Raw genomic sequence first — 24,065 nt, 5'->3', positions numbered from 1 at the left:
AAAAATTAATAGTTTTGATATTTAACAGTACTCGAAGTAAACTTTTTAAATCTGATGATTTATACTTAAAGTGTAGGCCCTATACAGGGGCGTAACCAGACCTGACCTTCCGGGGGGGGCGCAAGATTGAAAAATTTCCCAATTTTGACCAAAAGTTGTATTATTTATGTGCGCATCGCGAGCGGCTTGCCGCGAAGTGATAAACAGGTGGGGTCCAGGGCCCGCCTTAGGGCCCCTGGTGGGGTCCAGGGCAAAGCCCCTCAGGGGGGGTCAAGGGGCTCCCTCCGCCCCTGAAGCTCATGGTTTTTGGCATATTAGAAGCTAAAAATCCAATGTTCAGAGTACAAAATTTCACAATGAAAGTAGTATCGATCGTCTTCCCTCTTTCTTTCCCTTTTCTCTTCTCCTTCCCTTTTCTCTTCTCCTTCCCTTTTTCTTCCCTCTTTTTCTTTTCTTCTTTCCCCTTTCTCTTCTTCCCTCTTTTTTCCCCCTTTTTCTCTTCTCCTTCCCCTTTTCTCTCTCCTCCTTCCCCCTTTTCCCCTTCCCAATTTTGCTCTTCTTCCCAGTTTTTTTGTGTCCGGGGGGGGGGCAGCTTGCCCCCCGGCCCCCCCACTGGTTACGCCACTGGCCCTATATTATATGTACGTGGGATGAAAAGCCGACGACCAATTGAAACTTTTGACCTTTCGTATTGAAGATATGGATTTTTTTTTTAAACACCAAAAAAATTAGGTCTTTTGGGGAAAGAAATCCATATCTTCAATATGAAAGGTCGAAATTTTTAATTGATCGTCGGCTTTTTCTCCCAGCATATATCATTAGATTTAGGCCTATAAAATTTACTTCGAGGACTGTTATACAGGGTGTCCCAGAAAAAAATTACCGGGCGAACAAATTTGAACGTAAGTCGAGAAATAGACATAAGAATCCAAAAATCTAAACATCAGCGTGTAGCCCATCTTATTCTGCATCTTATACGCCAATATCGCTGGAATCGGTTGACTGATCGCGACGAAATGAGCGATTACATAACGCATGTGTCAATTCACGTCATTCCAAGTTTGAAAGAAAGATCATTCAACATATTGCACACTAGTTGTTAACTGTCAATGGGCTCCATATTTTCTTCTGTGAAATCCTCGTTTTTTTAAACAATCTGTTTCTTGCAAAACATTTAATTAGGTTTTGTTCAAATTTGAAAACCTGCATGATATTGAAAATGAAAGCTTGCATATAAGATGATGCTCGGTACTTGTTTTTTCTCACACACATTAATGTTTTGGAATATTTCCAAGAAATTGTAATGCAAAGTTTAAATCTTTTAAAACTTAAACAGTAATAATGTTGCATGGTATCAAAAATCACACATAAAGCTGTAAGCACTTGGTCATTGTTATTCTTGTCTCAAATGTTCTTTGGAAAGTTAAAATATAACATATTTGCACAACATAAAGAATTGAAGTTGGAAAGCTTCCAATTGCAGAAATCAAAGTTTTACGGACAAACTGTTATTCATCATCAGTGAAAGCATGAATGACATAACACCGTCCGATTATAAAATAGATAATATGGACTAAATTTAATGAGATACACACACTTTAGGCAGCGGTGAGCGAGTATGAAAAAAGTGTCTGTTGATCAAACTTGGAATGAACTGAATTGATGCACACATTATGTAATCGTTCATTTCTTCGCAACCAGTCAACCGAATCAAATAAAATTTTTGTATGTGATGCACAACAAAATAAGCTATGCGCTACATTTTAAATTTTTTGATTCTGATGCCTATTTCTTGACTTACGTTCAATTTTATTTGCTCGGTAATTTTTTCTGGGACACCCTGTATATCAAAAATGTGAAAAATATCAAATTTTAATAATTTGTCATAAAATTTGTATTATATCGTGAATTTCAAAAAATGAAAATTATCTGATATCAGAAAGACATTCTTCGTATTCAGAATGCAATACCATGATACGATAATGTCCCACAAAAATACTGTCGAAACGCTCAATTTCGCTCAAAACGCTCATTCCAGTGATCTCTTAAGAGACCGGGTATTATTTATGAGGAGAAGACCATTCAAAAGATGTCAGCGTCTAATTCATGCCTAGCCTACCTGGTTTAGAAAAATGGATACCTGACATATTTTGGACTTTATTTTTGGTGTTAAAAAAATTATTATTCTAATTTCTATCATTGGCTTAAGATTTTCAACGTTGGGGCGGGGGGACTAAAAATTGACAATTTTGGTGGGCTACCTTGGTGCCCCCCCCTGGGAGTCAAAACACCCATTTTCCTTCTATTTTATCACAATTTTTTAACTTCACCTGGGATTATGTGGGGGGCCTGACAGGTATTCCAGTCCGCACCAAAATTACCGAGGGTTGAGCCCCCCCCACCAAGCCCCCCGCTCCTAAGCCTATGTCTAGTCATTATATTTTTTTCTATTGAAACTTCCGTACGTAATGTGGTATAGGCCTAATATTACCTTCGGACGACAAGGTTAAATCATCGAAATATAATAAATGTTATTTAAGGTGGTACTACATTGATAAATTCAAGTCGTGTCTATATTTTCGCATTTTTTCTCTAAAAATAATAACACACTGGCAACAAAACTGAGTTATCTATGGGCAAGGAATCCAGTTACTGCACTCGAATTTCAGTGACTCAATACAAGCGGTGCGTTATTTATGATAAGAAAAGAGGTAGGCCTACCACTAGAATGTATTATTTTCTTAACATATATAAATGATGAACCACTTGTCTTGAATCACTGAAATGTCAGTGACGTAAATGATGGTAACGTAAATGAAAGTACCAAAATGTTTGATCGAATAAATACATAATTGGGTTCAACAATTATTAATTTCATATGCATCACAACACGCATAAATTATGTTCAAAATGCATTTATACATTTTTTATCCATTATATAATAATAATAATGAAAATTGCCATTGACCTCGAACTGCTAAATTATTGGTCTAACGGAATAAAAAAATATACATAATTAGAATAAACACTTGACGAATCCATCTTAAACTTCAAACTTTGGTAAAAAAAAAGCCCAGTTTGGGTGAAAAATACAACAACAACAAAAATCGTTTTTTGACCCAAATATTTTTGGGCATCAAAATTCTTCTCGCGTAAGTATTTTGCAAAGACGTTAGTGTCAAAACCGACCTGTCAACATAGTCTCAGGAAGTGGATTTCTTTTTTGATAGGGGGGGGGGGAGGGGACGAGGTTAAAAAAATTCTTGAAGTACAATGAATCCAGCACCTTATGGCGACAGAATAGGCCCCCTAAGTTTATAGTAAAAATGCGCGCAAAAAATTGCCATATTGAAGCTAATCTGATGAAATATGGAGCAAACGTACAAAAATGGGAACTTTTGGGGCCAAAGTGTGACCAAATATTAGGTTAATTTGGTCAGAAACCAACATACAGGCGTCAATATTGGGGGCATAATTATCAATTTGTATTAAGGGCTCTTTAGCAAAGTCCTAGTTCATTGAATGCAAAACAGGCGAAACTAGTAACTTTTTGCACAATTAAAGAGAATTGGCCATTGCTCATTCTAGTGACGCTAGTATAAGTGTGCTTTTTCATTTGATGACATAAAATTTTAAAAATATTGTAAGGAACGCTTGTGGTGTTGACTATTAAAACCTACATTTTGGTCAAAAAATGTGCTTGGATAGGTAGCTTTCAACAGATTTTCCACATTCGCCTTGCTATAACATTGAATTGCGTTATCTGTTGACCTAGAGACGAAAAGTGGTTTTAGGGGGAAGTGTTAGCTTTCGTTTGATATAAAACAAGATATTCCTGAAAAAATTGTTGTCAGTTCCAATTTACAATGTAATTATTATTTGAATGTAATGTTAAAGATGGAATTGCATGAGAAGTTTTGCACTGCAGGACTGACAGGAACATTTAGTGGTGGTTCATTTATCAATAAATAAGTATACACTTACATACGTGTTTTGGCGCAGCGTCAGCCTTCTATTCTAGATAAAAACGTTTTTAAAAATTAAAAATATGCAAATGAGGTAGCTAATTTGCATATTTTTGCGACAAAAATCACATGGGATCTTAAGACTGCCCCTTACCACCATCCAACCAAGTTAAATCTCTATACGCCTCACCAGTTCCAAAAAATGGCAAAAAGCCTTTTTAAAAATAAACAAATATGCAAATGAGGTGGCTAATTTGAATATTTTGCGACAAAAATCACGTGGGATCTTAAGACTGCCCCTTTACCACCACCCTACCAAGTTACATCTATATACCCCCTACCAGTTCCGAAAAATGGCAAAAAGCGTTTTTAAAAATAGAAAAAAAAGGAAATGAGGTGGCTGATTTGCATATTTTGTGACAAAAATAGCATCTGATCTTAAGACTGCTCTTAACCATCACCCCACCAAATTACATTTCTATATGCCTCACCATTTCCGAAAAATGGCCAAAAGCATTTCGACAAATAAAAAAATAGGCAAATGTGGTGACTAATGTGCATATCTTGCGACAAAAATTGCATCGGATCTTACGACTGCCGCTTACCACAACCTCATCAAGTTACATCCCTATACGCCTCATCAGTTCTTCGAAATGGCAACAAAAAAAAACACCCAAAAACAATTTTTAAGCTAAATATGCAAATTAGCTACCTAATTTGCGCCAAAAATTGCATCAAGTCTTAGGGCAGCCACTTACCACCACCCTACCAAGTTACACCCCAATACACCTCACCAGCTCCGAGAAACTAACCTGGAAGCCAAAGGCATTTAAAAACAAAGTTCACACAATGACACACAATACAAATGTATAAAGACCCCATTATAGCATAAGGCAATTTATAAGTCATTTTAAATGATTTTAAATGTGACGTATAAAATTTGTCTATAACACAGGGAGATATAAAATGTAGGGATTTGGGTACTTTTTGTTCAATTTTCACAGAAATTGAAGGAAACCATGTTTTTGTTTGTCTGTTTACCCCGGCCCCAGGGTCGCTGAAACAAAGAATTATATTAATTAAATCACCTAATTTATAATTAATAAAGGACAAAGAAAGATAAAAGCAAAACTAGAAACCACAGTTGTGTTTGACCAAACACGAATATCTATGCCCGTGACCACACCCAACCCCCCCCTTCCCCAATTTACAAAACGAAAACTTATACCCCTTGGTATAAGCTTTAAATGATATAAGTATCATTATCATAGCACCTAAAATAAAAAACCGCCCAATTGGGCGCCAAATGCAAAAGTTAGTGACCATCATGTGAAAGCCCTTGTTATAAACTTTAATTGATATAAATATCATCCTCATAGCACCTAAAATAAAAAAGCGCCCAATTGGGCACCAAATCCAAAAGTTGGTGACCACCATGTGGAAGCCCTTGTTATAAACTTTAATTGATATAAGTATTATCCTCATAGCACCTTAAATTAAAAAAGCGCCCAATTGGGCGCCAAATCCAAAAGTTGGTGACCATTATGTGGAAGCCCTTTTTATAAGCTTTAATTGATATAAGTATCATCCTCATAGCACTTAAAATAAAAAAAGCGCCCAATTGGGCGCCAAATCTAAAAAAAACTGGTGACCACCCTCTTGGTCACCCCCTTACAAACCGAGACAACCCTTAACCCTCCTAACATCCATTAACCAACCATACGCCATGTCCCACAATGACAGCCTTTTGAGGTGGTCCAAGGCACCAATATCAAAATGCCTACACATTCCCTTTTAAGGGAATTTTTGTCAAGTGATCAATTTCATTGACGTACGATTTGGGCCGTTATCATTGCAAACACAGGTAGCTAACAAAACGCTACCTATTGCGCTACACTGTGTTAATAGGTTGTACCTAGTTTGGTTTTTAAAGCCTTTGAACTTTGACCTCTGAGGTTGCGGCTACCACAGAATACATCTAGGGTCATGGGCCATCATTGTACCAAGTATGAACCCTGAGGGCGCTGTAGTTCTTGAACTAGAGCTGTTTGAAATTTTACACATATTGCTCCCTGTAGCCCATGACCTTTGACCTCTGGGATCGATGTTAATTCAGAAAATATCTTAGGGTCATGGGCCATCATTGTACCAAGCATGAACCCTGAGGGCGCTATAGTTCTTTAGCTAAAGCGGTTTAAAAAAATTACACATATTGCTCCCTGTAGCCTGTGACCTTTGACCTCTGGGGTCGTGGCTACCATAAATTACTTTTAGGGGTCATGGGCCATCATTATACTAAGTATGAACCCTGAGGGCGCTATAGTTCTTGAGCTACAGATGTTTCAAATTTTACGCATATTGCCCCCTGTAGCCCATGACCTTTGACCTCTGGGGTCGAGGGTACCCTAGGATGTTTCTAGGGGTCATGGTCCATCATTGTACCAAGTATGGGCCCCAAGGCTACTTTAGTTCTTGAGCTAGAGGAGTGCAAAGAACTGGTCTTGAGAAGAAGAAGGAGAAGGAGGAGGAGAAGAACTAGAAACCACAGTTGTGTTTGACCAAACACGAATATCTATGCCCGTGATGACCACACCTAACCCCCTTCCCCTATTCACAAACGAAAACTTGATGAGCACCATGTGAAACCCCTTGTTTTAAACTTTCATTTGATATAGGCCTACATGTAATGCTCATAACACTAGACTGGCCCACACTCAATACCCTACCAAGCCTTCACTCTCATTTATACCCCACCAGACCATCACTCTCTCTAAAACACCACCAGACTGGACCACACTCTCTCTGATACCCCACCAGACCATCACTCTCTCTTATACTCCACCAGAAACTCACTCGCTCTAAAACACCACCAGGCTAACCCATAGTCTCTCTAATACCCCACCAAGCCTTCACTCTCTCTTATACTCCACTATACACTCACTCTCTCTAAAACACCCCAGACTGGCCCACACACTCTCTTATACCCTACCAAGCCTTCACTCTCTCTTATACCCCACCAGACCATCACTCTCTCTAAAACACCACCAGACTGGACCACACTCTCTCTAATACCCCACCAGACCCTCACGCTCTCTTATACTCCACCAGACACTCACTCGCTCTAAAACACCACCAGACTGGCCCATACTCTCTCTAATACCCCATCAGACCCTTACTCTCTCTTATACTCCACCAGACCATCACTCTCTCTAAAACGCCACCAGACTGGACCACACTCTCTCTAATACCCCACCAGACCCTCACTCTCTCTTATACTCCACCAGACACTCACTCGCTCTAAAACACCACCAGGCTGATCCAAATTCTCTCTAATATCCCACCCAGTCATCACTCTCTCTTATACTCCACCAGACACTCACTTGCTCTAAAACACCACCAGACTGGCCCACACTCTCTCTAATACCCCACCAGACCCTCACTCTCTCTCTTATACTCCACCAGACACTCACTCGCTCTAAAACACCAACAGGCTCACCCATTCTCGCTCTAATACCCCACCAAGCATTCACTCTCTCTTATACTCCACCAGACACTCACTCGCTCTAAAACACCAACAGGCTGACCCATACTCTCTCTAATACCCCACCAAGCCTTCACTCTCTCTTATACTCCACCAGACACTCACTCGCTCTAAAACACCAACAGGCTGACCCATACTCTCTCTAATACCCCACCAAGCCTTCACTCTCTTATACTCCACCAGACACTCACTCGCTCTAAAACACCACCAGGCTGACCCAAACTCTCTCTAATACCCCACCCAGCCATCACTCTCTCTTATACTCCACCAAACACTCACTAGCTCTAAAACACCACCAGACTGGACCACACTCTCTAATACCCCATCAGACCCTCACTCTCTCTTATACTCCACCAGACACTCACTAGCTCTAAAACACCACCAGACTGGCGCACACTCTCTCTAATACCTCACCAGAACCTCACTCTCTCTTATAATCCACCAGACACTCACTCGCTCTAAAACACCCCAGGCTGGCCCAAACTCTCTCTAATACCCCACCAAGCCATCACTCTCTCTTATACTCCATCAGACCCCCACTCTCTCTGAAACACCACCAGACTGGAGAATACCCCTTTAGTCCCAAAACAGTGTGTTTCTTTAAGCGGTTAACCTCTTAACCCCATTGTACGTCTTGACGTATATTTGAAACCTTCATCATTGCAAATACAGGTAGCTACCAAAATGCTACCTATTGTGATACACTGTGTTAACCGGTCGTACCTATTTTGCTTTTTAAAGCATATGAACTTTGACCTCTGGGGTTGTGGCTAGCATAGTATACTTCTAGGGTCATAGGCCATCATTGTACCAAGTATGAACCCTGAGGGCCCTATAGTTTTTGAGCTAGAGCTGTTTGAAGTTTTACACATATTGCCCCCTGTAGCCCATGACCTTTGACCTTTGGGGTCGGGGGTACCCTAGGATGTATCTAGGGGTCATGGGCCATCATTGTACCAAGTATGGGCCCCAAGGCTACTTTAGTTCTTAAGCTAGAGGAGTGCAAAGGACTGATCTTGAGAAGGAGAAGGAGAACTAGAAACCACAGTTGTGTTTGACCAAACACGAATATCTATGCCCGTGATGACCACACCTAACCCCTTCCCCTATTCACAAACGAAAACTTGGTGAGCACCATGTGAAACCCCTTGTTTTAAACTTTCATTTGATATACATGTAATGCTCATAACACTAGACTGGCCCACACTCTCTCTAATACCCTACCAAGCCTTCACTCTCATTTATACCCCACCAGACCCTAACTCTCTCTAAAACACCATCAGACTGGACCACACTCTCTCTGATACCCCACCAGACCCTCACTCTCTTATACTCCACCAGAAACTCACTCGCTCTAAAACACCACCAGGCTGACCCATACTCTCTCTAATACCCCACCAAGCCTTCACTCTCTCTCTTATACTCCACTATACACTCACTCTCTCTAAAACACCACCAGACTGACCCATACTCTCTCTTATACCCTACCAAGCCTTCACTCCCTCTAATACCCCACCAGACCCTCACGCTCATTTATACTCCACCAGACACTCACTCGCTCTAAAACACCACCAGACTGGCCCACACTCTCTCTAATACCCCACCAGACCCTCAGTCTCTCTTATACTCAACCAGACCATCACTCTCTCTAAAACACCACCAGACTGGACCAAACACTCTCTAATACCCCACCAGACCCTTACTCTCTCTTATACTCCACTAGACACTCACTCGCTCTAAAACACCACCAGGCTGACCCATACTCTCTCTAATACCCCACCAAGCCTTAACTCTCTCTTATACTCCACTATACACGCACTCTCTCTAAAACACACAGACTGCTCCACACTCTCTCTTATACCCTACCAAGCCTTCACTCTCTCTTATACCCCATTAGACCATCAATCTCTCTAAAACACCACCAGACTGGACCACACTCTCTCTAATACCCCACAGACCCTCACTCTCTCTTATACTCCACCAGACACTCACTCGCTCTAAAACACCACCAGGCTGACCCATACTCTCTCTAATACCCCACCAAGCCTTAACTCTCTCTTATACTCCACTATACACGCACTTTCTCTAAAACACCACCAGACTGGCCCACACTCTCTCTTATACCCTACCAAGCCTTCACTCTCTCTTATACCCCATTAGACCATCAATCTCTCTAAAACACCACCAGACTGGCCCACACTCTCTCTAATACACTACTAAGCCTTCACTCTCTCTTTAATATACCCCCATCAGACCCTCACTCTCTCTTAAACACCACCAGACATGACCACACTCTCTCTTATACCCCACCCCTTAACCAACCACACTCCTTGTCCCATCATGACAACCTATTGAGGTGGTCCAAGGAACCAAAATCAAAATGCCTACACATTCCCTTTTAAGGGAGTTTTTGTCAAGTGATCAGTTTCCTTGACGTACGATTCAGGCCGTTATCATTGCAAATACAGGTAGCTAACAAAATGCGGCCTATTGCGCTACACTGTGTTAATAGTTCGTACCTAATTTGCAGTCTAAAGCCTTTGAACTTTGACCTCTGGGGTTGCGGCTACCACATAATACATCTACGGTTATGGGCCATCATTGTACCAAGTATGAACCCTGAGGGCGCTGTAGTTCTTGAGCTGGAGATGTTTGAAATTTTACACATATTGCTCCCTGTAGCCCATGACTTTTGACCTCTGGGGTCGATGTTACTGCAAAAAATATCTAAGGGTCATGGGTCATCATTGTACTAAGTATGAACGCTGAGGGCGCTATAGATCTTCAGCTAAAGCGGTTTTAAAAATTTACACATATTGCCCCCTGTAGCCTGTGACCTTTGACCTCTGGGGTTGTGGCTAGCATAGCATACTTCTAGGGTCATAGGCCATCATTGTACCAAGTATGAACCCTGAGGGCGCCATAGTTTTTGAGCTAGAGCTGTTTGAAATTTTACACATATTGCCCCCTGTAGCCCATGACCTTTGACCTTTGGGGTCGGGAGTACCCTAGGATGTATCTAGGGGTCATGGGCCATCATTGTACCAAGTATGGACCCCGAGGCTTCTTTGGTTCTTGAGCTAGAGGAGTGCAAAGAAGTGGTCTTAAGAAGGAGAAGGAGAAGGAGAAGACTAAACAGAACAAATACAATATCTATGCCCCGTTACACGGGCATAGATAACTAGATGCCACAGTAATGTGTTTTACCAAACACGAATATCTATGCCCGTGACCACACCTAACCTTCCCCTATTCACAAAAGAAAACTTGGCGAGCACCATGCGAAAGCACTTGTTTTAAGCTTTCATTTGATATACATGTAATGCTCATAACACTGGACTGGCCCACACTCTCTCTAATACCCTACCAAGCCTTCACTCTCTTTTATACCCCATCAGACCATCACTCTCTCTAAAACACCACCAGACTGGACCACACTCTCTCTTATACCTCATCAGACCCTCACTCTCTCTTATACTCCACCAGACCATCACTCTCTCTGAAACACCACAAGACTGGATCACACTCTCTCTAATACCCCACCAGACCCTCACTCTCTCTAATACCCCACCAGACCATCACTCTCTCTTATACTCCATCAGACACTCACTCGCTCTAAAACATCACCAGACTGACCCATACTCTCTCTAATACCCCACCAAGCCTTCACTCTCTCTTATACTCACTATACGTACACTCACTCTCTCTAGAACACCACCAGACTGGCCCACACACTCTCTAATACCCTACCAAGCCTTCACTCTCTCTTATACCCCATCAGACCATCAATCTCTCTAAAACACCACCAGACTAGCACACACTCTCTCTAATACCCTACCAAGCCTTCACTCTCTCTTATACCCCACCAGACCCTCGCTCTCTCTAAAATACCACCAGCCTGGACCACACTCTCTCTAATACCCCACCCCTTAACCAACCACACCCCTTGTCCCATCATGACAACCTTTTGAGGTGGTCCAAGGAACCAAAATCAAAATGCCTACACATTTCCTTTTAAGGGAGTTTTTGTCAAGTGATGAGTTTCCTTGACGTACGATTCAGACCTTTATCATTGAAAACACAGTAGCTAACAAAATACTACCTATTGCGCTACACTGTTAATATGTCGTACCTAGTTTGCTTTTTAAAGCCTTAGACTTTGACCTCTGGGGATGCGGCTAACATAGAATACAGCTAGGGTCATGGGTCATCATTGTACCAAGTATGAACCCTGAGGGCGCTGTAGTTCCTGAGCTAGAGGTGTTTGAAATTTTACACATATTGCCCCCTGTAGCCCATGACCTTTGAACTCTGGGGTCGATGTTACTGCAGAAAATATCTAAGGGTCATGGGCCATCGTTGTACTAAGTATGAACCCTGAGGCGCAATAGTTCTTGAGCTAAAGCTGTTTTAAAGTTTACACATATTGCTCCCTGTAGCCTATGACCTTTGACCTCTGGGGTCGTGGCTACCATAGGTTACATTTAGGGGTCATGGGTCATCATTATACCAAGTATGAACCCTAAGGGCACTATAGTTCTTGAGCTAGAGCCGTTTGAAATTTTACACGTATTGCCCCCTGTAGCCCATGACCTTTGACCTCTGGGGTCGAGGCTACCCCAGGAAATTTTAGGGGTCATGGGCCATCAGTATACCAAGTATGGGCCCCAAGGCTACTTCGGTTCTTGAGTTAGAGGAGTGCAAAGGAAGCGTGAGAAGAAGGAGAAGGAGAAGGCGAAGGAGAAGGAGAAGACTAGAAACCACAGTTGTGTTTGACCAAACACGAATATCTATGCCCGTGATGACCACACCTAACCCCCTTCCCCTATTCACAAACGAAAACTTGGTGAGCACCATGTGAAACCCCTTGTTTTAAACTTTCATTTGATATACATGTAATGCTCATAACACTAGACTGGCCCACACTCTCTAATACCCTACCAAGCCTTCACTCTCATTTATACCCCACCAGACCCTCACTCTCTCTAAACCACCACCAGACTTGACCACACTCTCTCTGATACCCCACCAGACCCTCACTCTCTCTTATACTCCACCAGAAACTCACTCGCTCTAAAACACCACCAGGCTGACCCATACTTAATACCCTACCAAGCCTTCACTCTCTTTTATACCATCATGACTCTCCTTAACTCACAGTACCACCACTCAACTGTAACACAACTTATCCCTATACCACCATGATAATGTTTTACGCACCAGAACATCCAACCTACCCTGGTGGCCAGGCTTTCATTTGACATTGAATGAAGAAACTAAAGTCATAAACAAAAGTGCAGTTTTTTAAACACATCTATAAATTCATGATAACTCCACAGACAATTATGTTCACATCAAATTTCAGGAAAACATTTATTAACCTATGTATAAGATTGATGATTTGCAATCTTGTATACAAATCTTATTTTTATTTATTTATTCTGGGTGAATAAATGTGAAATGGTGTTTGTCCCTGGTGGTCAGTCTAGACTGTAAAGACAGCCAGGCATTACCTTGATCAGAACAGCCTGCCAGGTCTTTGTCATCCACTGAATCTGCCCTGAATTCAAATACAGTAATGGAGATAGTGGATAATTTTGTATATCTGTTAATATTTACTTCCCTGGAATTGAAACAAACTGTAATCTTTGGGCATCAGTATTGGACAGGAGATTAGATAATGCACCACTGCATGATACTTTAACATATGGTGATTGATTCTCCTTCATATAACATCCTTTAAAAAAACACAAAACAAAAGAGTTTTTATTTGCTGCTATGAAGCAAAGACAATATAAAATAATATTTCCTAAATGTTCATTCCAAATATATGTAACAGTAATTCTGATATCATAAATAATTTAGGATATAACTTCACTGTTTTACAGGATGGTTTGACTCTACGCAAACATTAAAATGAAGATGAATGCTTCAAAAAGTCAGTTATCAATATATCAGTCTTAATTAATGCAATGAAGTCAAATTGTATGTTGTTACAGGTGTCTTCAGGTGTAATTTGTAGACTAGCTAAATATGTGCTTCCATTGGAAATACATGCAAATTATGCGGTTTCAAAGTTTCTGATGTCAGCAGTGAGAGTGGAATGAGGTCTCTCTTGCAATGTTGCCTGTGTCAAAAAAGGTAAATAGAAAAAAGAAATTTAGTCATGTTTTAGTGAAATATGCAATATACTGTACAAGTGGTTATTTTTGGCGAGGGTTTTATTTTTGCTGATTTCATGAATTGAGTTGCATCCGTAAAACACCTTGTGACGTAATAATGTATTGCAAGTGTAGGGCAAAACTAGGTAATCGTGAAAATTACAACTGCAAACATATTTCACTCCAAATTCAACACTACACAAAAATGCCACTTATACAGTAATGGCTACAGATGCAGTCAGATATAAGGGACTGTTCAATATATACACCAGAGGGAGAGTGGGAGTTTTCATGGGGAAATATTATTTTTTGAGGGGAAAACAATTAGGGGAGTATCCAAAAAATTGCACTCCCCTGGTAAATATTCAACAGTCCCTAAAAGGATAAATATAGTAATGGGGAGCAATTTGGATTTATTTGTTTGACCATTTCAATTATTTTCAACTAACAAATAGAGCAGTTCGTAAACACAAATAATCCCCTGGGGAGTTACTTGATCTTGATGTACATGGACAGAGACATATTTATACACAGACAGAAGGAATGATTGTAACCCCCCTTATGGCTAAGGGGCTGTGCAATAATTATGAGCCCCCCCCTCCTGGGTGGATAAAATTTTCTAACGGCTCGCCAAAAATTGCTTGCCCCCCCCCCCCCCGGTTTGGCTCGCCAAAAATTTCTTGCCCCCCCAATTTTACCCTCCCCAGGGCTCATAATTATTGCACAGCCCTAAAACAAAGTTAGGTGGATTAAAAAGATGGAAACTATATTTAACGTACTTACGTTGTGAAAAGGAAACTGGTTCAGTAATGAAGTTGGTACTCCACAGTTGAATTTGAAGCAGCACTTTAGACTTGCATGTAGTGCAACAGATATATTTGGTTTTGGTCAGTATATGATTTGTAAAGATGTAGTTGATATCACTGGTTGCAGATGTTAGGTTGGCATGAAGTTGCACTTGTTCATGTAGTCCACCTGAAATGCTGAAGTGTATCTTAAATGTATACTGACATTGATGACTGCGGGATTTGTGAATTCATACAGTTCATCATTCTGACGACAGGTGTGCCATTATGAGCTTGGAGATTTCAAGTGCTTGCATTTTGCACCATATAGTTGATATTGAACAAATAGGTTTGATATTCTGTTCATATTCTCCATAGGCCTTCCGTCTGTTCACATTCTGTACAGAAATAAAAATTGATAATAAAAAAAAAGTTAGCATATGTCTTATATCAAAAATACACTATAGGCATTTTCTGTATTGAAATAAGCTTTATATTCTGTTTGCTTGGTACTAAGCTTTAGAGAAATGTTGTAATTGGCTTTGATGAGACAACATCTCCTTCATAGCTTCCTTCTCATGGAAATGTATTTAAATTAAAAAGAACAACAGGAGGAGACCATAACTACATGTATAGAGGGAGTGATGCAAATTTTGGAAACTCTTTTAACTGTGTCACTATATAGAGCATTAGAAATGGCAGGTGTATGCCTAGTGCTCTATTGCAACAAGTTATAAAATGCAAAAAATGATAACCTCCCCAGTCCTATTACACAGAAGGGATACCGATACACTATTACATTATTGCAATCCCGGGATTGCAATATTCCTTTAGTGTAAATCTCGGGGGGAGACGAATCAATAATGAAAAGCAGATACTCACCTTCCCCCAAGAATGTGTTTAGTAAGTGTATAATTCAGTGATATTCTGCTAAACATGTTTACTTCCGCCAAATATCATTAAGGTAACAAACTGTAAAATGGGCTTGATATTAAAATTTTGCTGAAGAAACTGTGATTGCTATTTTGATAACAATATTCATGAAGGTAACATATTTCTTGTACTAAGCTTTAAATTCTCATCATCTTTGGAACTGTGCTATGTTAAACTGTTTTCTTGGGTATGGCTCAGGGTTCGGCATGATTCTTGAAATTTGCTTGCCAATGTAAAAGCTTCAAAACTTTTTTTAACTTTGGCATTGTTGAATGCTAACAGTGTGCTTGGGTTTAGACTCAGCACTTGGCATTATAATTGTTGCAATTTGCTTGCCACTAATTAAGGTCTAAACTTTTACATTGTGGCATACTTAACAGTGTATCTGGGGTCTGGCTCAACACTCAGCATAACAATTGTTTTGATTTACTTGCCACTAAATTTAAAACTAACTTTGGGTGGGTTTGGCTCAACACTCAGCATAAACAATTGTCGAAATTTGCTTATTACCTTAATGATATGCTTGGAGATTCAAGTCTGGTATGATGGTTGAAAGCTGATGCATATTTGGTACTCGTAGAACTTGGCTTGAAAGGCAGATTATGGCTGGTTTGCTCTATGGTCACTTACAGTTTGATATGCTTGGAGATTCAAGTCTGCTATGATGGTTGCAAGCTGATGCATATTTGGTACTTGTAGAACTTGGCTTGAAAGGCAGATTATGGCTGGTTTGCTCTATGGTCACTTACAGTTTGATATGCTTGGAGATTCAAGTCTGCTATGATGGTTGCAAGCTGATGCATATTTGGTACTTGTAGAACTTGGCTTGAAAGGCAGATTATGGCTGGTTTGCTCTATGGTCACTTATAGTTTGATATGCTTGGAGATTCAAGTCTGCTATGATGGTTGCAAGCTGATGCATATGTGGTACTCGTAGAACTTGGCTTGAAAGGCAGATTATGGCTGGTATTCTCTATGGTCACTTACAGTTTCAAGTGATTGTTGATGTGGTTCTCAATTCTTCAATATATCTTTGATCTGGGTAGCAAATTTGATATAAATATAAGTGACAAGTTGGCTATGCGTATAGGTAAAACATAATAAAGGGATCATAATTATGATACACTACATGTGATTTGGTATATTTGGTCTACATTAAAGCCAAAAATTTATCTGCTTTATACATTTATACTGCTTTCTTCTGCTTTGTAAATTTTGCAATTTTCAAAATTTTACATTGTTCACAAAAAGTTAATTTTACGATTTTGGCCTGATGTATAGTCCATATTTCACCGGAATATTTCATGGTAAAACATTCTTTATTATGTTACATTTTCAAGTCGATTTTAATATTTATATCATTTTATTGATAAGATTGTTCATTATTTTCATTTTTTGTGGAGTTCTGATGTTTTTTATTCTCTTTTTATGAAAACTGCCTTTTCTGCTTTTCATCCGAATTCTGCTTTATTTGCAGAAATCTGCAACATTGAAAACTTCAGGCTTTAGTCTACATTAATGTGAAGAGTATACAATTTACAATTTAATAGAGAGGGAAACTGGCTCATGGTAGCTGAAATGCGAGGCTAATACCGATGCTTGATATTCTGCAGGGATTGGCTTGATGTAAACATGATCCAAAAGAGTTCCTTTAGCAGTGGTAGGAGTGGTTATTAATTGGTGATATCTCTGCAATGCTTCAATTGGTGGTTTCTTGAGAAGATCGTGATTGAAATCGCCAAGAATAACAACATAATCAACATCTAGCATCTCTATCTGGGTGCACAAGTTGTTCAGCACATTTGAAATCACAGTAATGCTTGTACTAACTGGCTTGTAGACTGTCATGATAACCATAGATGGATTGCTATTGGTTCTTATAGCAAGGATATCACATTCATCTACTTCAAGTGGTAATGCAGTAAATAGAACACTCTCATGGACATACATTGCAGTACCTCTGCCTCTAGCTTGTTCAGATGGTTTTGTCATGGCAACAAGTTCATATCCTGGTATTTCATAGTTAGTTTTGTCATGAACAGTACTGAGCCATGTTTCTGATAGAGCTATGACATGAGCTTTGCTAATTTCAAAGTCACTTCTGATATCATCAATGTGTTTGGCAAGACTTTGTACATTGTGATGGACAATTATGAAATGCTCTCTCTGATTTGTATGCAAAATCTGGTTAGCAACTGAAAGATCACATGGTAACATCTCGGATACGTACTGGTGAACCTTTTCATTACAGAAAATTCTCTTTGCATTGTAGTTTTTCAGATACAGACCACTGAGATGTGTGACACGACTAATTGCTACATAGGCCATGCATGCTCTGGTTCCTTTCAATGAGACTACTGCTTGATCTGTCGTTTGTCCTTGAACTTTGTGCATTGTGATTGCCCAAGCTAGTTTCAATGGATATTGCTTACGTGTTCTAGTTTGATGTCCAGATTCATCTTGGATTTCAATGCTTTCTTGATGTGGTTTGATGACAACACAGTTAGCATATTCATTTGGTAGTGGACTTTTTTGCCTTGCATTTGCACCACACTTTGCGTTATCAAATTGTACATAGATAGCACTTGGTTGATCGTTTGCATCATTAGGTAGGATAGATTTGACTGTGCCAGTGACTCCATTGCAAAGACCATCAGGTACATCTAGATTTGTTGTAAGCATTATTCTAGCTTCATCTGCTAAGCATAGTTGAGATTGCAGCACTGTTTTACCAATTTGTTCAGACTTGTATGGGACTTTTCTGATTTGACTTTGTCCTCCAGTTTGTTTCATATCAAGAGCAAGGATAATGATTTTTTGACTTGGTAGAGATTGTAGCATTGCTTGGTTATGACTGTCAACATCTACATTGGTTGCATAGATATGAAGTGCTTCTTTTGGTGGTATCAGATCTGTTCTGGAACCAACAGTTCGTGATATGAGCTTTTCCTCATCAGAAGGATTCATAGCATCACTTTGTTTTTCATTACACGTAGCGATTGAGTAGCTGAGCAAATTCAAGATCATCTTGCTGGACGCATGATTTGTGTGAGTTCACAAATTTGGAAGTTGTCAGTCCACATATCATTTAACATGTTCAATGGATTCTCATCTGGAACACACAGTGGAGTGCTTGGATTGATCGGTGGGATTTGATAGAAATCTCCAACAGCTAGTACTGGAATATTCCCAAAGAATGAACGATCTGAAGCTCGCTTTATTTGCTGTAGTCTACCATGAATATATTGCAACTGCTTTTTGCTAACCATTGAGATTTCGTCTATGATTAATAACTGCAGGTGTTTCAACTTTGTACGCATGGTATTGAGTGACTCTTCTCTTAGTGGCTTGTAATCTTTAGTCGCATGTATACTGATATTCAGAGCAGAACAAATTGTTTCTCCTTCAACATTGAAAGCAGCTGTGCCAGTGTGTGCAACAACTAGTACTGTCTTTTCTTGTTGTGTGTCACTCAAGGTGTCAAAGATTTTCTCTGCATGATATCTGATACATCTTGTTACATGAGATTTGCCTGTGCCAGCTCCACCAGTGAGAAATATTCTGAAAGGTTCTGGATTTTCACCGTTCCTTTTTTTCATACACCATTGGTGAACATACTTGAAAAGCTGTAACTGTTTATCATTGAGAGCTCTGATCATTGTTGCAACTTGGTCATCTGAAGGAACTGATCTTAAAGTCTCAACTGGTGATCGATACGAGTTTTCATTGCATTTCTTGGATGTATTTGCTTGCAGTTCAGGAATTTCAATTTCATTGAAATCATCGTCAGATTCATTGCTTAACATGATTTTGTCTTCAAGACCATCAAGGCGTTCTTGTTCAGCTTGTGGTGCTAATGCAGCCCATGCATCTTCAAGATTACCATTTGCATTTTGCATTTCATTCCATGCAGTATCTATTTTGTCATTGATAGGCTCATACTGTTTCATGTTGTCTTTCACTACCACTTTAACTGATTTTACACCATTCTGTGTTCTGACATAACCAGTATGATAGTACAATGCAAAACTGGCAAAATCTTCTGGTTTGAGCTCAATGTGACGGTGTGGCAGGTACATACGTAAGATGTTCATGTAGTACTTTTCTGGATCTTTTTCAAGCTTTATCTTTGGATAGCGTATGATGGCAGGTTTACCTACACGTTCTTTTGCATTCCCAAGATCTCTACCAAGATATTCAAGATCATAGCTCTGGCTTGTACTTCTTGAACTTTCTTCATCATCAGATTCATCAGTTGTAGCTCTGTTTACAGTTTTGGATGTAAAGCGGAACTTGGATACGAATGTTGCCAAGCACATATCACTGAATTTGGGTATATCTGGTCTGCCATAGTACTTTTCAAGCAAATTTGTCATCCATACTTGATCTGTGGGGTCTTTGTTCTGCATCAAAGATAATGGTAGTGATATTCTCTGACCATCTGGATCTGTCTGTACAAAACTACATCTCTTGTACAATCTTTCAAGTGCATGCTACATACTCTGTATATACTCTCCATAACACTCAACTCTCGACTGTGCAGATAGACATTTCCAATTTTTCTGAGCTCTGTAACAGCATCACTATTGTCTTGTCTAGCCTCTTTTTGTGCATTTCTCAATAGATCACCTACTTGACGTTCACATTTGGTTAAATATGACATGATATATTTGATACAACTATAAGCATCAAGTACAATTTGAATGTCCATATTGCCATTCCATGCTCGGATTAAGTGGGGTTGTAGTTATTGATCAACACTTCTGCAGGTTTTCTTTTCAGATAGATTGTAGATCGTGATGCGAGTGTTATAAGTGCCATTTCTAGGTCTGCTTGAGAAACATTTGCAGCATTAAAGATTTCAGTAACAGAAGTACTTTCTGATATTTCTGTATCTGGATCAGTTAGAGAATCATGTATTTTCTCGATAACAGTTTTAGCTTCAATTTGTGCATCTGCCTCACCTTGGTCATCAAGTACATGTAATTCATCAGGAATGTTATCATCAGTTTCATCATCATCATCTGAATCATCATATGTATCTAAGTTTCTTGCTATGAAAGTTTGTTTTGAAGGTGGTTTGGGAAAGTTGAAGCGACATGTTTTGCCTGTTTTTGCGACCACGACTTGGTATGATTCTTGCTATGCATTTGACATGATTTGACAATTTCATGGAGTTCTGGATCATCATCTTCAGATGGTAGTTCACATGTAACATATTTGTCAACAAATTCAACAATGTCACAATCTGATACATCATATACATCAGGAGCATCTTCTACCCAAACTAACATATGAATGTGTGGCCAACCTCTCTGTTGGAATTCTGTGCGATAGAAATAGTCAACAACTTTGCCAATGGGTTCAGCAGGCGATTTAATGACATCTTTGATATACTTTTTCACTCTGTGCTCAAACATTCTAGTTGGGGTTACTGTGTTTGAATATATGTGTTCGCAATGTGTTTCCCAGTTCATGTCTTTGTGCTCTTCAGGTGTAAGTGGTGGCTTGCCTTGCTGTTCAAGAATTGCATTATCAATTTCAATCCATCTACGGTCAGCAGCACTAAGCGTTAGAAACCATGTTGGAATGCCAATTTGTGAATCATTGCAAATAAATCTTTCAGTGTTGCATCCCAGTATGATGGTGTTCCTCTTATCTGTCTTAGATATCTAAATCCTGAATCTCTCTCAATCATTTGCTTGACTTGTTCTTTGTCTGCAAGCATTTCTGGCGTGATAGGTTTTCCATCAGGAGTTTTGGTATGACCTTGTCTCATGGCAATTGATATCTGGGAAGTTATCATGTTCACTTCGGTTGCATACTGAGCAAAGAAAATGTACTGTGGGTCACTAGCAAAACGACTATCAGAAGAAAAGAGTCGTGCATTGAAATATCTGCTTGGGGAAACTTTTATGTTTCTTTGTTCAGTGTTTGTATTCTTGGCATCAGGAAATTGAGCTGGGAATGCTTCTGCTTCTACATTGAGAACATTGACTGGTGTATTGCCTTCTGCAGGTGCAAGACTAAGTATAGAATCATCACAGTGATCTGCAAGATATTGTGCTAAATCAACTGGCTGTAAGAATGACATGAGTGGGGCAGATGTATTAGTAATATCATCATCATCGTCGTCTTGGTTTGTTTCAGTGTTGTCGTCATTTGGAATTTCAGGATTTGGTTCATCATCAACATTAACTTCATGATCAGATTCAATATCAGAGTTAGCTGTATCAGATAGTTGTTCTGAAATGGTTTCTATATCAGTATCATGGTATTGGTCAGTGTGTTCACTAGCATTAACAGGATCAGACTTGTTAGCATTATTAGCATCATTCTCATCATCACAAGGAGTCTGTTTTGAGTTGTCTATGTTTACAGTTTCAACTAGGTCTTGTTCATTTGTCAAATTGGAACTATGAGCTGGCTCTGTTTCAATATCTTCAGGTTCTGATTCAGCACTTTGATCAACATGTTCATCAGCAACAATAGGATCATTGTGAATTGCATCTAGTTGATCAGTATTTACTTCAATGTCTTTAAACACTGGGTTTGTTTGCTTGAGGACATCAAGAGCACTTCTTATCTTGCTAGGACACACTTGTTTGTACATGACATGACCTTTGTACTTCAATGCACGTTTCAATTTCACTCGAACAATGCTATCATCAGTAGGAAGGCGTGGCAATGCTTCAGCTGTACTTTGAACATCTGCTTTTACACACACGACTTGGCCATGAATACCTTTCTGACAACCTTTGTAGAGAGGAACTAGTTTCATGAAAGGAATGACAGGAGCTATCAAGTGTCTTTCAAGAATGTTTAATTCTGACAGTTCTGGAGGCTGTGGGTACAGTTCTAGCTTGTTGGCTTGTGACAATGTTGGTACTTTATGGACCTTTATGTTGTTATGACATGTTTTGCAAATCCATGCAATAGTTGGCAAATTATCATAATCAGTGTCTTCTGGCATAGATGCTAAGAGACTAGGCTTACTGTACTTCAATTTCTTGAACTGAACAACTTGGTCTCGGAAGAATAATCGATTGCATATAATGCAGTTGTGTATGGGTTTCTCTTTCTGTATTTCTGTCTTGAATTTTGTGATCACTTTATTGATGTCACTTTTAGAAGATTTACGGGAAGATGTTACCTGTTGGATTTGTCTAGCTCTTCTTTGGGGATCTTGATAGGTTGCTTTCTTTCTGTTCAAAATCTGTCTTTTGCGTCTCATGTAATTCATACTTCTTTTAATCAGTAGCAAAGCTCTGTGTCTTTTATATTCCAGTTTCTTTCTCATCAATATTGACGGTTTATTTTCAAGATACCTTTTGCTTTGTTTCATCAAAAGTTCCGCCCTATTCTTTGCATAGTGGTCTCTTTTTTGGTCCAAGACAACATTCCTATTCTTTGCATAGTCTTCTGATCTTTTGTTCAAGATAACATTCCTATTCCTTGCATAGTGTTCTGATCTTTGCTTCAAGACAATATTTCTATTCCTTACATAGTGTTCCGATTTTTGGTTTAAGACAACATTCCTATTCCTTACATAGTGTTCTGATCTTTGCTTCAAAACATCATTCCTATTCCTTACATAGTGTTTGATTTCTGACTCAATACAATGTTCCTATTCCATACATAGTGTTCTGATCTTTGGCTCAAGACATCATTCCTATTCCTTACATAGTGTTCTGATTTTTGACTCAATACAATGTTCCTATTCCTTACATAGTGATCTCTTCTTTTGTTCAATATGTTGGGTTTAGCTACAGCATATGTAGTTTTCCTCTTAGTACATATTCTTTCTTTGTTTTTAGCATAGTATTTTCTACTTCTAGCTTGAGCTTTTTCTTTGCAAGTTTTATCGGACCAAAAAGAACACCCTGGCTGATCATTATCATTACAGCTATTTGAATTATATAAAGCAGATGTAGATTGAGTCTGTGGAATGATTGCTGAATTCTGATTGCTACAAGTACGTATCACAGTTTGATTAGATTCATGTTGAGATTCTGTATTTTGACTTACAATAACTGCACTATCAGGCACAAGTTGAAACGGTTCTGCACTGGTCATACGAGTTGCTTGGTGTAATGTCTCAGTATCTGGTTCTTGGTCTGCACGTTTCTTCTCATTTGTATGTTCTTTGTTTGTTTCAAGGCATGGATGTTGGCATGGATTTTGGCATACACATGCCTTGTCCGGGGGATTAGGACCCCGTTCAAGACATGTAAGAAGACCCTGTTGCATAAGCAGCAGGTGGAATGAAAGGTGGCAAAAGTAGAAATGCCAGAATAGAATACAGTAGAATAGATTAGCATAGAGGACAGGAGAGGCAAGGTGAGCAAGAGGGAAGAAAAAAGAGAAGGGAAGAGCAGAGAAGAGGAGGAGGAAAGAGAAGAGAAGAGAAGAGGAGAGGAGAAGAGAAGAGAAGAAGAGAAGAGAAGAGAAGAGAAGAGAAGAGAAGAGAGAGAGAAGAGAAGAGAGAGAGGAGAGGAGGAGAGAGAGAGAGGGGGAGGGGAGGATGGAAGAGGATAGGATAGAATGGAAAAGGATAGGATAGAATGGAAGAGGATAGGATAGAATGGAAGAGGATAGGATAGAATGGAAGAGGATGGGATAGAATGGAAGAGGATAGGATAGAATGGAAGAGGATAGGATAGAATGGAAGAGCAAGGAG

General features: G+C 39.5%; 1 protein-coding gene across 1 annotated transcript in view; it reads right to left on the bottom strand.

The window, feature by feature from the left end:
* Positions 1–12,892: 12,892 nt before the first annotated feature.
* The window catches only part of LOC140154539 (uncharacterized), a 24,749-nt gene continuing 13,576 nt past the window's right edge, over positions 12,893–24,065 (bottom strand). The window contains exons 3-6 of the mRNA XM_072177107.1: positions 23,414–23,626; positions 15,896–16,423; positions 14,451–14,850; positions 12,893–13,633 (exon numbers count right to left, since the gene is read on the bottom strand). Of these exons, the coding sequence (XP_072033208.1) occupies positions 16,400–16,423; positions 23,414–23,626 (237 nt within the window). The 3' untranslated portion in view covers positions 12,893–13,633; positions 14,451–14,850; positions 15,896–16,399. The remainder of the gene's footprint in view (positions 13,634–14,450; positions 14,851–15,895; positions 16,424–23,413; positions 23,627–24,065) is intronic.

The sequence above is a fragment of the Amphiura filiformis genome, chromosome 6 (genome assembly GCF_039555335.1).
Source record: "Amphiura filiformis chromosome 6, Afil_fr2py, whole genome shotgun sequence".
Lineage (NCBI taxonomy): Eukaryota > Metazoa > Echinodermata > Ophiuroidea > Amphilepidida > Amphiuridae > Amphiura > Amphiura filiformis.
This window is presented reverse-complemented; position numbering and strand designations above follow the sequence as displayed.